This window comes from Micropterus dolomieu, unplaced genomic scaffold (assembly GCF_021292245.1).
Source record: "Micropterus dolomieu isolate WLL.071019.BEF.003 ecotype Adirondacks unplaced genomic scaffold, ASM2129224v1 scaffold_200, whole genome shotgun sequence".
Taxonomy (NCBI): Eukaryota; Metazoa; Chordata; class Actinopteri; order Centrarchiformes; family Centrarchidae; genus Micropterus; species Micropterus dolomieu.
The window spans coordinates 13,251-30,317 of NW_025744192.1; the positions used below are offsets into that span (position 1 = coordinate 13,251).

General features: G+C 45.7%; 1 protein-coding gene and 1 long non-coding RNA gene across 6 annotated transcripts in view; one reads left to right on the forward strand and one right to left on the reverse strand.

Annotated features, from left to right (window-relative positions):
* lmbrd2b (LMBR1 domain containing 2b) overlaps positions 1-10,386 on the reverse strand; it is a 13,189-nt gene extending 2,803 nt beyond the window's left edge. The window contains exons 1-15 of one of the 5 annotated variants that reach the window (XM_046043326.1): positions 10,227-10,386; positions 7,789-8,091; positions 7,595-7,707; positions 6,815-6,913; positions 6,571-6,738; positions 5,374-5,584; positions 5,224-5,298; positions 5,033-5,146; positions 3,013-3,196; positions 2,695-2,876; positions 2,199-2,332; positions 1,552-1,657; positions 1,362-1,459; positions 1,181-1,284; positions 1,057-1,103 (exon numbers count right to left, since the gene is read on the reverse strand). In XM_046043326.1, the coding sequence (XP_045899282.1) occupies positions 1,057-1,103; positions 1,181-1,284; positions 1,362-1,459; positions 1,552-1,657; positions 2,199-2,332; positions 2,695-2,876; positions 3,013-3,196; positions 5,033-5,146; positions 5,224-5,298; positions 5,374-5,584; positions 6,571-6,738; positions 6,815-6,913; positions 7,595-7,707; positions 7,789-7,962 (1,809 nt within the window). In that variant the 5' untranslated portion in view covers positions 7,963-8,091; positions 10,227-10,386. Of the gene's footprint in view, positions 1-1,056; positions 1,104-1,180; positions 1,285-1,361; positions 1,460-1,551; positions 1,658-2,198; positions 2,333-2,694; positions 2,877-3,012; positions 3,197-5,032; positions 5,147-5,223; positions 5,299-5,373; positions 5,585-6,570; positions 6,739-6,814; positions 6,917-7,594; positions 7,708-7,788; positions 8,092-9,300; positions 9,730-10,226 lie in introns of those variants that run through there. The other 4 variants (XM_046043323.1, XM_046043321.1, XM_046043325.1 and 1 more) reach the window with 4 other exon arrangements.
* LOC123967265 lies at positions 9,354-13,410 on the forward strand. The gene is made up of 4 exons (XR_006824221.1): positions 9,354-10,100; positions 11,977-12,162; positions 12,539-12,663; positions 13,338-13,410. It is a non-coding gene; the product is annotated as an uncharacterized LOC123967265 (long non-coding RNA).
* Positions 13,411-17,067: the final 3,657 nt, after the last annotated feature.

Here is a 17,067-nt window from a genome sequence, read left to right on the forward strand (position 1 = left end):
GGGGGGGGGGGGGGGGGGGGGGGGGGGGGGGGGGGGGGGGCGTGTTTCTGATTGGTCGAGTAGAGGCTACTCGCCGTAAGTCGAGCGTTTCGGGTGTTTTGCTTCTCCGGCTCGTCTCTTTTCAACATTTACAGACCAATAAAATATTCACCACACCTGCATTAGACTTGTAGCTCGGACACAGCAGCCGGTGGGTTTCCAGCTGGAACTGGGTCCAGAGCTCTTCTGTTTCCATCAGGTCTGTGTTGCTTTCTCTGTGCAGGAGTCTGTTATTGCATTTGTTTGGACTCGTGTGTCTCTTCATTGTTTTTCTTTATATCCCAATCAAACCTGAGGTTCATGCGTACATTTAGCTCACGGATGGTGACGTTACTAACTAACGATGCCCGTCCTCTGGTCTTTATGTCAGCTGCTTCATTTGGCTTCAGACCGCCGTGGAAACAAACACAACAACGGGCTGAAGAGCCTTTTAGTTCCTTGAAAAGTAGATCCTGGGACTAAAAGTCACGGCTACTTTTGGTGGAAACGCGGCTGAAGTGTCCAAATAAAGTCGTTGTTCTTCCCTCAGAACATGAGCTCTATTCAGCGTTTCCACGTGACGTCACGCTCCAATGAAAACGCTTGAGAACACCGAGTGAAGCTAAAGTCACGCTGCGTGCCGGAACTAAGTCAGTCGGTCCGTCTGAAACTAGAAGATAAAGTGGACCCGGGTTACGTAGGAGACCAGCGAGTTCATCTTTATCCAGACGGCTGCGTCAGAGAGCAGAGACAGAGTCTGACCCGCTGTGTTGGAGACTCACCTTTAGCTCACTTTAGCTCAGTGACCCTGACGTGACCCGAGGAGCCCGACAGGACCGCTAAACTACCTCACACTGATCCTGAATCCTGTCTGGAGCTCGTTCAGGAGAAACATCCTGCATTTATACTTCTCAGTGTTGCTGAGCAGAAAAGAACACAGCTGAAGTTTAGCTCAGAAAGGTTTTAAGGACCTTTGGTTGGATGTGGACGGAGTTAAAAACTCTGTGTAGCCTGGAGGAGCTCTGAGTTTTTACTCACCCTGCGTCTGTTCTCTCCGTCTTCAACCCGCTGCCGCTTCCTTTTCTCTGTAACAACATTGATCCTTGAGGTTAGAGTTTAACCTGCAGCGTTTAACAGGCCGTTCTTTACTAATCAGTCTTACCCCGTCGGATCAGCTCCTTGCCCTCGTCGATCAGGTCAGAGGTCATTTCACTGTCGCCCACAAACTGCTGGAAGCCCAGAAGGTTCAGGCAGCGAGTCCCCAGACTGAGGAGAGAGTTATTATTATTATTAGTGCTGCGGTGAGCAGCAGGCCTGAACTCTAACAGTCTGTGTGGTCTCACCTGAAGTAGGTGGCGATGCAGAGGATCACGATCAGCATGGGGTAGTAGATGTAGAAGCCGTTAGCGATGAAAGAGAGAACACGCATCGATCCCATGATCTGGAAAAGAAAAGGCGGTCAGAGAAGCAGCAGCTTCACAGCTGAGCCCGCAGCCTGCGTCAGACTGCGCGCGAGTGACGGAGGAGGCTCACCGAGGTGTAGGCCGTCGGCTCCTTCTGCTGGTGGGAGATGGCAGAGTCCATGTGGATCAGACCCAGGAAGTTCAGACACAGAGGAGGCGTTAAACGGCAGAACAGCCTGCGGAGAACAGAGTCACAGTCTGTAACAGAAACGTGGTTCTTTGACCTTGTTACACGAGTACAGAAAGGTTTGACAGACCCAGCATGCACTCATACTTCCTACATGAGTAAAGCCTGCTGCTGCTCGCTTTATCTGATGACGGTCGGCTTTCCTGACTTTCATCGAGACGTTTGTTTGTCCTGAGGAACAGCTGCTGAATTCAAACGACATTATTTCTCATAATGTTCTTTTTCTAATTTACCATTCTAGTTCAATTTTATGGAGTTTTATATATTATTGTAGTATTTATGTCGCTTGTCTTCTTCTCTTTTGTGACGCTTTGTTTTGAGCATCGAGGAAAACAGAGGACTTCTCTCCACTCTGCTCCCTGTTAGATATCCTGAAAGGTGCCTCATAAATAAAGATTAATTCTGTGGATCTCTGTACTGTATGTGTATATTTAGCTGGTTAGGTTTCATTTGTCACATTACGGATCACATCGCAGTCCTGAAACTAAAGTAAAGAGGCCGAGCGGAGACAGTCAGAGTCCGTCACTCACATGCCGCTGAACTGGAGGCTGTAGGCGTCGGTCTGGTGATGGGAGGCCAGGTAGTAGTAGTTGAAAACCCGGATGCGGAACACAGTGGAGTAAACGCAGGTACACAGGAAGAAGATGGTGATGAAGCACGCCATCTGGTGGAGAGAGGGGTCATCACAAAGCAGTTAGATTAAGTGGACACGTCCCTCAGTGTCCACTGCGCATCACAGGTTACTCTTAAACTGAGACTTCTGCTTTTTTCAGCCAATTTATTTAAAGATCACTGTGAGCTGCAAACCGTGTGGTGGGAAACTACAGCTCAGGACTCCCACGGTAACTAGATTTAGTCCTGGTTCCTCCGGTTGTTCCTGAATTCAGTGACAGCTTCTTGGTAAAGCTGCTGCAGAGGAAACACCCTCACAGCCTGCTGAGGTTTCTGAACAGACCTGAGTTCAGGTCAGCTGACTTTAACTCTGCGCTCTAATCTGCACCCTCTCATGCCGTCTGCGTGTCCCACCTCGATGTACAGGTAGTTGTAGTCTCGCTCAGCCAGCTGGATGAACACAGCGAACAGGGACAGGACGGGCCGGGTGCTGAAGAAGGTGCACTCGGACCAGACCACGGCCACGCTGAACAGAGTCAGGATCACCGACAGCAGCCGGTAGAACCAGCGCTTCAGGAGACACTCCCAGTACCACTCTGTCAACCACACACACACAGAGGACATCAGAGTTCTGTGGACGTCTCATTCGTAGTTACAGGTTCTGAGAACTCGTGAAAACGACGGTACACGTAGGAAAGGTGCGCCGGCACCGGCGTGCGCGCTCAGACCCACCTACAGTCTGCGTGTACACGTATCTGCTGAACCGGCCGGCCGGCTCGGAGGACGGGAAGCTGTGGACGAACTGGTGGGTCGAACTGGTCTCGTTCTTGGCGACGTCCTCCAGATGGATGGCCTGCTGCAGGAGGATCTGCCACTGGACCCGAGTCCTGTTGTGTCTCTGGACCGCGTAGATCACCTGCTCACAAACACAGAAGAAAATACAGCCGGGATGAACTTTACAACCATGGACAACTTTGAGATTTATTCACCATGGTGGCAGATTAAACGCCCTCGGAGGGTTCCAGATCGGGGTGTGACGATTCACTCTGTTTATTGTTTCCACTCAGGAGCCCAACATGCTGCCACACAAAATCTTCTACGCCAATTTCACCCTCAGTCTCCGTCATGCTGATATCGTGGCTTCAGATCTCCTCACAGCTCAAGTTAAAGAAGATCCTGCGTTTGTGTCTGATGTCGGTGACCTTTCTGGCTTTACTGGACCTCAGTGCTGCATTTTGTTTTATCGTCTCAAGAGGACGGCAGGCATCTCAGATCTGCCTACTCTGGTTCGATTATCAACCACAGAACGCTGTCTGTTGGTCCGACATGATGACTCGGTCCTCCAAACAGCTGATCTGACCTGTTGGAGTCCTGTTCCACTTCCTCCCCTTCACAAACACTCCTACTGTAACTCCGTCTGTTCCTGTTTAGGCCACAGTTCTCTTTCTCAGCTGCACTTGGTCTAAACGTTTTCTAGGGTCGCAACTCGTGACCATTTACCACAGAGAGCCAAAGTCCCTCCCACTTCGGTGGACCACCAGGGGACCTTACTTTGGAAAAAAATATGTGCAGAAGTCTTTTTGACTTCTTTTTGGACAGTAACACGAATAAATGCATAAAAAATGTCATCTACAGTGATAATATACATCAGAAGAGTCGAGGACAACACAAGAAAGTTACACACTTATTTCCACTGTGGTCCTGAGACAACTAATGTTTTAATCCCGTTTCAATTGTGCCCTGAATCACACCCGTGATGATGATGCTCGATTTCAAATATACATTCAAAAATCAAGAAAGTCACAGTTTGATGTAAAACCTTTGAAGTGTAAGACTGTGAAAATAAAATTACCAAGAGCACAAACCCAAAAGTCGTGCACACGGGGCTGGGCAATAAATCAATAATCAATTATCGCAATATAATTTTCCTCAATAAGAATATAGCAAATGTTCAACATATTGTTAATTAATGTTTGATTTGATTCATTTGTATCACAAACGAATTAGCACTTGTTTTTTATATTAAGATTTTTATTTTGTTGAGGGAAAAGGGACTGAAATGTTCTAACTCAGATGTGTGAAGTGATCCGCTGTTTGGCATCAAGTGTTTGTCTCATTCTGACCATAAAGAAAAGTTTAACAACATAATTAACCATCTGGTTTCTTCAATTTTCACTCAGGAGCAAAGATCAGCCTTTAAACTTGAAAGAAATAATAACTTAACATTTATGGCGATAATTACGGATATGGAATGATATGATATGTGTTTAGCGTGGTGACATTTTTGGCATGTCGCCCAGCACTACGCGCACGTGACGTAGTAACTTTTCTCTTAATGACTGAAGCTAACTTCCACGTGCAGATGATGTGATGAAAGGACCAGGAGTCGCTGGATTAAACACACCAGTGAGAAACATCTGTACATGGAGCAGAGCTCAGTTACCGAGCTGGTTTCAAGCAAGCAGTGAACGTTAGCTTAGCATTACAGCGTTAACATGTTGGTTCATTGAGCGGCTTTCTTTACCGTTTTTATGACAAACTGCGACTTTCTTAACGGACAAAATAATCTTTTAAATTAACAAACGTGTGTAACTCAAGGCAGTTGTCTCTGCCGTGGAGTATAGAACATATTTTTCCAGAAACCACAAGCAAGAAAGCAAGAACACTGTTCAAGGTGACGTCCTTAAATCAGGACTTCAGTCTGGCCTGCAGACCCCTGATGTACAGGTGGACCCCCCTCCCTCACGCTCACCTGCTTGTGGAGCTTCACCAGGCTCTTCTCGCTGGGATACGTGTTCTGTTTGTCATCAAAGTCCTCGTAGTCGTCCATGTTCCTGCCCATCTTCTCCTGGTAGTCCACGGGGCACTGAGGGGACGGGTCAGATCAGTCCACCTGATCTATCGGTCATGAGGCTGTTTGTCATTAAAGATGCGTTCACTGACCTTTCTGAGAATGGTATCGATGTACTTCCTCAGTGGATGGTTGTACTTGATGGATTCACTGACCTTCCTCACCTCCTGCAGTGAAACCAGACGTCACAGTAAGAACAGTGAGTTGAGCTCCACAGATCACAGTAACCTCCTGATGCCCACCTCCATCACGTCCTCCAGGTTCTCCTCCGCGTCCGCCTTCTCCGTCATCAGCTTGGACGCCTTGAAGTACGTCTTGATGAGCAGGTGTCCGTGTCGCGAAGCGTTCCAGTAGGACCGGGGGATTTCCACCAACCCGTACCCGAGCAGCAGCACCAGCAGGAACAGGCCCCAGGTGTTGGCCGCCGTGATCCCGATGGTCTGGAGCTCGTACCTGAACCACACGGGGAGGATTAAACCGAGCTGCTGTCACACAGAGAGACGCCGTGTCCTTTTTCTAAACGCTGTTTTTGCGTTTTCATGTACACAGAGGTTTTATAACTATGTTTATAAAAATACCCGTGTACGTGCGGACTAGGCCTATAAGGGGACCCTCTGTTGGAGCTGCCACTCAGGCTACTTTGATGACCCTGTTCAAACAGCTGCATAACAATCATCCAGAAAAAAAGTTCATTTTCTTCTGTAATTTAATTCAAAAAGTCAAACTTTAACAGATTCTAGATTCATTTCACATAAAGCTAAATATTTCAGGTCCAAAATATATTCAAAATTTATAATATGGAAAAGTTGACCAGAGATCAGCTCTAATCAGCTGATTATCTGGTGCTTTTTTGAGGTGCACCTGTCTACCTGGATGGACATGAGTAACCAGCTTACTGTCCATGCAGACACATCATACCGTGATCCAGCACTACTACTAATCCCCAGCAGGTGTCTCCTCAACTTGAGTCACACAGTATAAAATAAAGAAAGGTGTAATTATCTACACACTACACATCATGTGATTCACTTTACGGCTCACTCGCTCACAGCTCTGTCCTGTCAGCGAGCGACGTGAGCAGAGCAGAGTTTCAAACTGTGGCTTTGTGTCTCTTTCTGAGACGTTTTGCAGCAGAACCTCTAAACAGCTGCTGCTGGTTGAAAACATCAGAAGAAGAGATTACCACTGACCTGCTCTGTGGATATCAGTCAAAACATTAGAGGAACCGTCGGGAGAGCTGTGGTGCAGATAATAAACCCTCCCAGCAGAGCTGCTTCAGGGGCTGAGGGCGCACTATGAGCTGCGTACCGTCACATATTCTAAATAAATACTGGATCCTAAACGTGGGCAGGACGTCGGTAAGAGACGATCGGTCACCTGACCGTCTGAATCACGCAGAGATATGAATATATCAGACGTTACGCCGTCAGTCGACTCACCAGGAGAGGTGCCACTCAGGATGAACGGCCACGTAAATGAGCAGAGAGCCGAAGATGAGCAGGTAGGTCCCGTAGTAAATAGCATTCTCTATCAGCGCCGTCTTGATTTTCCCAGTGATGGAGAAGCCTCCAGAGCGAGCGTACGACTGCATGAAGGGCAGCAGCAGCCTGGAAACACAAGAGCAACCTGTAAGAGCTCCACGCTGGTAACAACAACAACATGTTGAGGGTTTATCGTACGGACCATGTGAGACACTGGGACGTCCAGTACACCACCCTCCAGAACACCGGCATGATGCCATCGGGGATGTAGCTCCAGGGCTTGTAGCAGGGCTTCGGAGCGCTGCTACAGAGAGGACAGAGAGGAGGTCAGACACGGCTCAGAGACTGAAGCTTCCCGTCTTCGTGTTTCTGCCTGTAAATGCCGGCTCTTTATTCTCACAGCAGCCTGACACACTCAGAGAACTTCCCCTCGCCACTTTCATTATTGATTAGGAAGCTCTGCTGCTGTTTCATAACATGTAGCAGTGACTGAGCAGAGGATGACGCGACATTTAAGTTCTTCCTGTTCGCTCTCACGCTGCATGAAAACACTTCTGCTGGATATTCATTTATTCAACGTAAGCAGAAAATATACAGTCGGGTTATTATAGTTTCCCCGGTCTGAAGGAAAAGACTGAAGTGGATCAGTCAGTGTCTCCTGTTTTATTAAACTGCGTTATATTCTGCGTCCTTGAGAGGCCAAGCAGATTTTTATCTGGTGTTTTACCGTCTGCAGCTAATCTAACAGCTGTGTCAGGGCATCCTGCAGTGTTTTATAGAGGAGGAGCCTCCTCGCCTGAAATAACGAGCACCTCCTCTGACGTTACAACATGTTCAGGAATTATGATATTTAGCTTGTTAAGCTTCAGGGGGACGAGCAGCGGTGCTACATCACACAGCAGAAGGACGAGACTGTCGGTAATCTGGGATCTGCATTGATAACGAGACCTACATCAGCTCCTCGGCCGAGAGACGCACTCACCTTTTAGTGGGCGCGACTGAGGCGTTTGCTGCTGTGTGATTGGACGGCAGCGGGGTGACGGTGGGAACAGCGGCGTGCTCCTTGTGGTCTACCTTACACTGGTTGTAGATGGTCTGTAAGGAGAGAGAACACACGGGTTCAGGTCTTTGCAGAGTCCGGTGAACCTGAGCGGCGTGTGGCCGTGGCGTACTGACCGTGCTGACGTCCAGAGGTAAGATGAAGACGATGAGGAAGCACAGGTACCAGGCCAGCAGCGTGCCGAACAGCACCATGCGCTGCTGCTTCTTGAAGTCTCCATACCGGTGCAGCAGGAACAGCGCCAGGAAAAACACCACCACGATCTCGATACCCAGAGCGGCCCCGCTCATCCCGCTGCGCTCCTCTCAGGGGCCCGACACAAACCTGCGAGACGAGCAAGTCCAGGTCAACTCCTGTCAGGTTCTGTTCGTGTCCGGGATCAGGTGACTCAAGGACACAACTGGAGCTGCACGAAAAAACTGACATAGCAATATTTTTACAAGGAAGTTTGACCAGATGACTTTAAATCCTGTTTGAAAAGGTGATTTTATCGGGAAAAGGAACAGAACATAAAAATAAATGAGTGCAAACCATCCGTCCTCGAGCTTTAATGCAGTGAGTGATGTTACATCCCACAAACTTCTCTTGTAGAAAATGAGAACTGTGCAAGTTTTCATTTTGTGTCCAGCAGCAAAAAAAAGTTATCGCACAAGGGCACGTAGTGATGACGATGCTGAAACGAGTAAGGCTGCACAATATAACACCGGTCTTGTGCGATAGTCTTATTGCAGAACAAAGCAATGCCAAACAAGTCAAATTAACTCAAATAACTCAACTTATTTTGCAGCTGGATACAAAATGAAAACTTGGACAGTTCTCATTTCACGTTTGTCAGATGTGACATCATTTACTCTGATTTAAGAGTTCCTGGATACACAGTTTGTAACTAGTGAGTGACGAGCAGCCTCTGCAGCCTCTGCAAACCAGCAAGCCCAATATTATTCTTGGTCATGTGATCAATTCTTTTAGGATTATTTTCCAATAGAGCAACTGAAGTAATCTGGTGAAACTTCCTGTATTTTTTCATATCGCAATACATCGCAGAAAAGAAAAGTATCGCAATGTTGTGCAGCTTCAGACACAACGCGCTGACTTTCTGCTAAAGAACCCAGACGAGTACACATGAAGTTGTACAGACCGAACTAACTGGACCATCAGGACGTGGGGACATTAAATTCTGCTGACTGACAGGAGCCGAACCCCCCAAACAAATATAGATGATTAAAATCGTTAGTTGAGCCGCTGCTGTGAGCTTTAGTTGGCAGGATATGACCTTTACAAACAGATGTCAGGTCACTGAACTACAAACTAACGGTGATGGAAACAGAGAGCAGAGCGGCTGCTTTCTGTCAGCTGCTGGTTTCACAGCTGATGCACGCTTTTTAATTCTCTGCGTTTGTGGAAATCTGATGTTTTCACGTCTCAGATGATCATAAAAACATAAAGCCATGAAGCTAACACATCTGCGCAGCTTTAACTCATAACAAAACATTTAAATGAAAATATCAGCGTACGGCCACAGCAGCATTCAGCGTTACAGCTTGGGAAGCCGTGACTGATGCGCTGATGATGATGATGATGAAGAAACAAGCTGCTGCTCTTCATCCAATTACTGCAGCTACACATACCGAGAAGAACCTCGACGTCACCGATTCATTAAGAACGGGACGGGACTGTCCAACTGAAGCATGCGGACCTGTGAACCATGAAAGGGTCTTTTGTGTTGTTCCACGGGGAGGAGGGGGGGGGCACCACTCAAATCACTGCGGTGACCCTGGGAATCAGGACTTTGATTAGATCTCAGCGAGGGACTGAAGTTACAGAACAAAGGTTGCGATTCATTCAAGGAGGAAAGTAATTGGATTCTGGAGACTTGGCGTCGTGAAGGAAAATCTGTTGACGATGAATTTCATCATTTAAAAACGGCTCAAGAGAAAAATAAATAACGATTCTTTAAATTGTTGGTTCTGTCCAGGCGAGGTGGGGCAGGTGGAACCGGCAGGAGAGGCTGCCTCCAGGTGCACAGGTAAGACCGGCAGGACAGCTCACTCTGAATCACACTTCTCCTCAGGTGAGGCAACCCTGATGACGTCACACTGACATCACCAGGGTTATGGTTAAATGATCGATTAGCTCTCCTCGTGACGCGTTAACCCTTTAAAACCAGCCTCCTGTAGTCCCGAAACCCTGTCCCTGGTCCCACAGAGGGGGGGTCTGTTACTGATCCAGTCCAACTATACTCCCTGTAGTAATAATAATAATAATGTGTGGATTGGTCACGTGCCGCGATGTGGGAGCCGCCTGGTCAGCTGGGTCATGCTGTCACCATGGAAATGAGACGGAACCGGGCTGTGTTAACGTAAAGCAGCCTTTCGGACCGTTAAAGCATTATTACGCGTTTAAATACTGCGTCAGGTGCGAGTTTCAGGTGAGTAAACACACCCAGCTGTTCTTCGTCAGCTTTAGCTCCGCTGCGTCAACATGACAGCTATTAGCTACTGTTGGCTAACTTAGCGGCCGACGGCGGAAACGCCGCCGGCTCGTTGAGTCTTACCGTGATTTATTTCTTACTCCTCAGCCGTGAGCGGCAGAACGAACCGTCCACGAGTCTCTCGGGTTATATTCCGCCGTGTTAACCATAAAATCAGCGCCCGTTTCCTGCCCGCTTCAGCAGCATCGCTCACATCCTGGTCTCTGCGCCGGGAGGAGCTCGCGGGAGAGGACGGTGACGTCAGATCAGGCGAACCGGAGGCAGGGCGCATGCGCGGCAGGACGTGTGGTCCAGACCTTTTATTTATTTATTTATTTATTTATTTTACTGCAGCGGTCAAAAGTGATTAAAAACTGTCCACACGGTCTGTATTACCAGCATGCATCTCGGCCAAACAGTTAATCTCACCTCCTAAAGTCTCTCAAACCACCAAACACTTCATACACGTCTCACAATAAAAAACTATTCTCTGTCAGAGAGCTTTCATAACACCTGCAAAACACGTCACAGCACGGCTGCGCAGCACAAACAGGAGTAGTGCACATGTAAATATCTGCCACCTTGTTCTTTCTCTGCAAACAGTTGGATTATGTTTCTCTGCTCTTCTGTTATTCTTATAAACTTGCATTTGGTCACTCCGTATTTACATATTTCCACATTTATTTATGTTGACTGTATGTTTGTCTGCCTGTAGCACCTCATCACCACAGCAAATTCCTCGTAAAACACTACTTGGCAATAAAGCTCCTTCTGATTCTGATCCCGATCCTGATCTTGATTCTGATTCTGATCTTGATTCTGATTCTGATCCTGATCCTGGTTCTGATCTTGATCTTGATTCTGATTCTGATCCTTATCTTGATTCTGATTCTGATCCTTATTCTGATTCTGATCCTGATTCTGATCCTGATTCTGATTCTGGTTCTGATCTTGATCCTGATTCTGATTCTGATTCTGATTCTGATCCTGATCCTGATTCTGATTCTGATCCTGATCCTGATTCTGATGTCCCCACCACTTTTTGAATGAGCTGATTTTGTCCCCAACATTATTTGAAAGCATGTGGGAAAAATGAAACAGAAAGGAAACATGCAGTGTAAATATGGAGGAACATAAATGTGTATTGGCAAAAAAAAGTGACTCAAGCTAAAAAGCTGATTATTTCATTATATTTTGAATTGCCACCTGAATTTTGTGTTTCCCTTTAAAGCCTAGAAATAAACCCGACCCTGCTATTGTGCATCTTGTGAGCTGAGTGTATCATCATGTCCCCACCACCTTGATTTCATTATAGAAGAACAAAATATTTTCACTGTACTGACTGCACTAAAATATATCTGACAAGAAAACATCAGAAATCTGCTTCACTACCCTCAGTGCTGCAATACAGTTTTATTTCACTTGTTTCCAGTTTATGTAAACATGACATGTATGTAAATATTCTGCTAAGATGTTCTATATATTCCAGTCTGCTTGCTGCAGAAATGCAGGACATTTGCCATCACTCTGTTCTGCATGTGTCTTTAACAGTTTTGGACTCAGTGCTGCAGATATCTAATGTTTTGCAGGTGGTTTAAAAGCAGAGTTCATGGATTCTGGAGAAAGTGGTCACTGAATGCATTTTGAGTGAAAGCAAAGAGAAATGGTTCAGAGTTTAGTCCACGTACAGTTGTTTTGTTAGCAAAGCTGCCTCAGCCCAGGAGCAGCCTCTGAGTACAGAATCTTTTATTAGCCAAAGGTCTGAAAGGCTTTAATCGCTCCATATTTAACAGAACACAAAGCTCTTCATGCTCTAACAACTTTCCCTTATCAGCCCTTTAGATCTCCACTCCTCTGTTATTCCTCACTGGAGCGTTTGTACATTAACCTCCAGCAGAGAAGGACGTGCTGATGATGTGTACTGCAGACCTGCTTCTTCTCTCGGCAGTTTCAACCGCTGCCGCCCCCCGCAGGATCAAACATACATCACCAGTCCACTGGTTCATATTCTGGATATACAGTCAGTATATCATTTACCCAAGTACTGCACTCACATATGTACACATTTAAAGTACTAAAACTAAAGTACTTGGCAATAAAGCTGTTTCTGACTTGAGGGACCATTTAATGCTGCTTTATACTTCCACAAATCCCTCAGAGGTGAATACTGCACAGCCTACACGCTGATCAGCACTAATTGATTAAGGAATTAATAAACAGATTAATTAACAATAAAACTGTTAGTTGCAGCCCTGCCTGCCTGTAAAAGTGACTGTTGTGAGTAATGTACTGTAAATATTATACTATATATAATCTAATATTTTTGATGTTCTTGTCTTGCTGTCTACAAATGTTGTTGTTTTTGTTGTGAGTTTTTCTTTTTTTGTACACTGTAGTTTGTCTACTGAGAGAAATGTAAAACCAGATTATTCATATTCTGAAGCTGAAGTCCTTCAGTTGTGTCCGTTAGATGGAAGGTGAGTGAACCTGAAGGTGTCCTGGAGTCTGCAGATCCTCACAGGTAAAATGGCACATTTAAAGGCATTCAACTGCAAATTAATAACAAAAATAATAATAATAATAATGTACTTATTTTGTGTTTTGTGCTCATTTATTTTTTCCCCAAAGATAGTGATATATTTTTAAAGTTTTTCTGAACAAGTGAAATTGTTGTCTCATGATCCAGCCCGTCCTCACCAGAGAAACAGCAGCTTATAAGGGGACGCTGGGGACACGTCTCCATTATATGTGTCCAAAAAAAGTAACTTAAGCTAAACAACAAGCTGCTGATTGCTGCGTCATGATCTGTTTGATTTTTATATTTTGAATCGTCACCTGCCAGCTGAATGTTGTGTTTCCCTTTATAAAGACATTTCCACCATAAGTTGGTGCAGAAAATGTCTGAAATTAAGTGTTTAATGCTCAAAATCTTCTGGGGGGGGAGGGGGCTCAGACCCCCAGATCATAAATCACAGTGGTGAATATTAATTCTAATATCTTCTTTTTTGTTCACGTTTCGGGAGCGAGTGTATCGCCGCACTAATCTGAGCCCTTAAATTTCGATGCCTTTATCCAAAGCGAGCTGTCGATGTCAGAGGTCTGGTCTCTGGAGCAGAACAGTCACATGTTGTTTTGTCGTTCAGGTGTGACGACGTGCTGCCTGATCTGAATGTGTCCTCTTTATCATCATTACAGTAATAGAGATCTGCACACAGCACCTCTGACTGCTGGATTTCTTTATCTGCTGGCGTTAGAAGCTCAATCGGTCAGTATTTCAGAAGGCGCAGATGAGGTAAACACGACAGAGATTAACCTGAGATTAATGTTTGACTGCTGCCGGGACGCTTTCACCACAGAGCCGCCTGGTTTCATGAGGAAAGACCTATTTTCAGGTCAAACATGAGGCGGCTCAGTCAGGGACGCAGGCCTTATCACACCTGAACTTTCTCCTGCTGAACTTCATTGTTTGGTTTTGCTCCTGAACAAATATTTACTCAATCAGATTATTTACTGACTTTGCTCCAAATGATTTGCAGGTCAACAGAGTCCAAAGCCTTTTTATATTTATACGCCTCTTACCCATAAGAGCTGTTACATAACTTGGTGTCATGCTGCTACGGGTCTTTCTGTCCACGTCACTTCATTTACTGTCCGCCGGGGAAATTAAAAGACAACTTCAGGAATCTGCTGAGAAACCAAGACACCTGAAGGCACCACGGCAGCTCTGCAAACGGCTGCTGCTCGTCTATAAATATCTCAGTGGCCGACGACCAAAATACATGTGGGACTGCCGTCTCTCAGGATCTGAACCCTGTGGGACTCTGAGGCCGTCAGGTCATCATCGGGCCGCTAACTGTTCCCACAGTCCAAACATTTAGTTACCGAACAAACCTTCAGAGATTACACAACTTTATAATCTCATAAACACTCATCCTGAACCACCTCCTGTCCTCTGTTTCAATAAATCGTCCTGAGTGTAGACGTGTGGACCAAGACCAGTTCCCCACATTACATGACACACAATAAAATGTGGAACTAGATCAGAGGTGCTTTTCAAACTGATCTGAAAGATCCACATTCCCATTAAAAACACCCACATACAAACACTAAGAGCTGAAATCAACGTAAGCGTCTTTATTCAACACTGCTCGTTAACGGTAACAACACATTATTGGTTCCATTTGAGGAAAAAACTTTTACATCCAATCAAAGTTTGGATGTTAACAAATAAATCAGACGATGCAAAAGCAATTTATTGATATTCCCAAAGTTCTGGTCTTGACTGGTCCTGAAATAAAACTTCCTCAATGTCCGAGTTCTACAACACTAGAACTGATGCAACAATTAGAAAAAACACAGGATTAAAAGTAAAAGTCGTGGATGTGCTGCAGCAGGTGGGTCAGCTAAGAAGAAATATGTTAATGCCTGAAATTAATTATTAAAAATGTCTTCGTCTGTTTGTTTTCCCTCCTACAAACTGTGTGTACTGTCTGTAACAGAAAGCCACATTAATTAATCATTTAACTGTTTATTAAATTAAATGTCCAAAGGGGGCGATTGTTTCCTCTGGGCCCCCGGCTGAGGTGCCTGTCCCAGATTACATAGATTACATCTCCACAACAACAGGCGCTGTAGACATAACCTTGGTAGCAAAGGAAACATAACATGTTTGAAAACTGAACTGCGTCACGGTGTCAGATTGAGGGAGGAGGACTTCAGAAACCAGGTTAGCTTACAGTCTTTAAGACCCACAAACCCAGATCCTGGGAAAGACGACTGATCAGAGGTCAGTTGTTGTGTATTTCTCAGCGCTCTCACTGCCATCTTTCAGCTTTCAGCTTTAAGGGCACTTTGCTTGTGGGAGGAGATCCTTCAGGAAGTGAAAGCCTCCCTCACGTTCTCACAGACGGAGCTGGAGCTTCGAACCTCTCCTGCTTCAACAAGAGAAGATCTGGTTCCACGTAGACTGGACTATGTGCAGGGTCTCAGTCTGCTTCCCTGATGTCACACAGCCTGGCAGATAATCTCAGGGTGAAACATGTTGGGATTAAAGACGCTCACATCTGTCCACCCCTTCAGTCTAAAGGTTCCGTGCTTTTATTTTGTCGTACGCACCTCGTTCTGCTGCAGCTGGTCCTGAACTCTGCAGCCAAACAACAAACTTTCAGCTTCCTGTCGCTGTTAGAGCACACGAGGCGTCACATGGTCGGGGCTCTCTGTATTTAAAGGGTTGGGATTAGGTTATCTTTGACCTCTGACCTCTGAGAGCAGGCTGCGGTCAGCTCAGGGTGTTATCTCTTCTGTCTGACCCAAAGCCCCCGAGAAGACGCTTTCAGGAAAAAGTCACGATCATTTCACCAACGTGCGAGGCCCCTGCAGCTCAACCTCAGGGGCCCTGCAGATCAACCTCAGGGGCCCTGCAGAACTACTAAGACACTATGGATTAAACTGAGTACCTTTTAAAACATTTGCTGATCCTGCGGCGGCCTTGATTGTAGGAGTTGCCCCCGTATCGGACTCCTGAAGGAGAGGAGTCAACTACGACTCCCAGGATGCACTTCTCTAACAAACATCCAATCGTAGAGCTTCATCTAAAAGATTACCCCTTTAAATATCTGCAGCTTAAATCAGTTAATTCTTTAAATTCTGTTTTGATGCTGGAGGGGTTCGATAACCATCCCCCGGTGTTCTGTTGCACAAATTCACCTACTAAACATTTTAAATTCACTTGGATTCACAACCTTTGACTGCCCTCTCTCCACGCTGACCTGAAACTACATGTAAATCATTCATACGGGTGCTCGGAGCAGGAAACCCGAGGTCACATCATGCTGAGTCCGTGTCCCCTTTCTTTTTTACTTTCTTACCGGGTCTCTCAGCTGAACCGGGTCAGGTTCCTCTTCAGATGCAAGTGTGGAGAGGCTGGAATCTGAAATGTGAGATGGCAGGAACAGTAATAATAGAAGCTGTAGTGGCCCAGCAGCTGGTCCTGATAGTGAAAACAGACACTCTGCAGCAGCTCCAGTCTGCTCTGCCACCAGCCGTTCATTCATTCATTCATTCATTCATTCATTCATGTCGAAAAGTTGATACAATGGAGGCCGGAAGGAAGAGACAAGCATGCTGTAAAAGTTACGCATGATGAAAATAAAAATACAAAGATATAAAGTCAAAAGTAGGTTTGAGAATTGAAAATGAAATAAGTCACGTGTTTGTTTAGAATTATTAGTAGAAATCAAAGTTGAAATGAGATAGTTTGTTGTTGCTGAAAGTGATTTTTTTTAATCCGTATTTCATAATTTAGAGTTACTAAATCAAAATTAGCCGATGGCATTATAAGTAAAAATGTAATAATTCTGGACCTTATTTTCCCATGTGACGAAATGGGGCAACATTTTTTGAAACTGGTCCAGTGTTGAGCGAGTGTGCTGATATAAAGTGAGTCCACTAAAGGGTTTGTTTTGTTCTTATCAGCATTATAGAAAGGATCTCTGCCGAGAGAGACCTTCTTTTAAAGACTGAGATCCTTTTTGTTTAACCAGGAGCAGTTGCTGTGTCGCTCTGTTCAACGCCACCAGACTCCATTCATAAAAGCAGCAATTGTTTGAAAGATACAAAAGTTCCACTTTAAATCAGACTCAAATTAATGTAATTGATTAATTGATTTTCTATCTAAGAATTCGGGGTGAAAATAAGACACGTGATCGGGCTGGAAAGCTTCTTTTGACTCAAACACTGAGGACACATGTCCCCCGCAGCGGAGGGAGGTTGACTCCCCAGGGGGTTCATCCATAGGGTTCACCTCGGACACGACGACGCTGCGTGCCCCACGTCGATCACTCCCTCACGGCTCTCTCTGATTGGCTGCGTCCAAGTGTTCACGTGAACCGTTTGTGGGCCTTTAAGGTCCACAGAGGCCACGCGC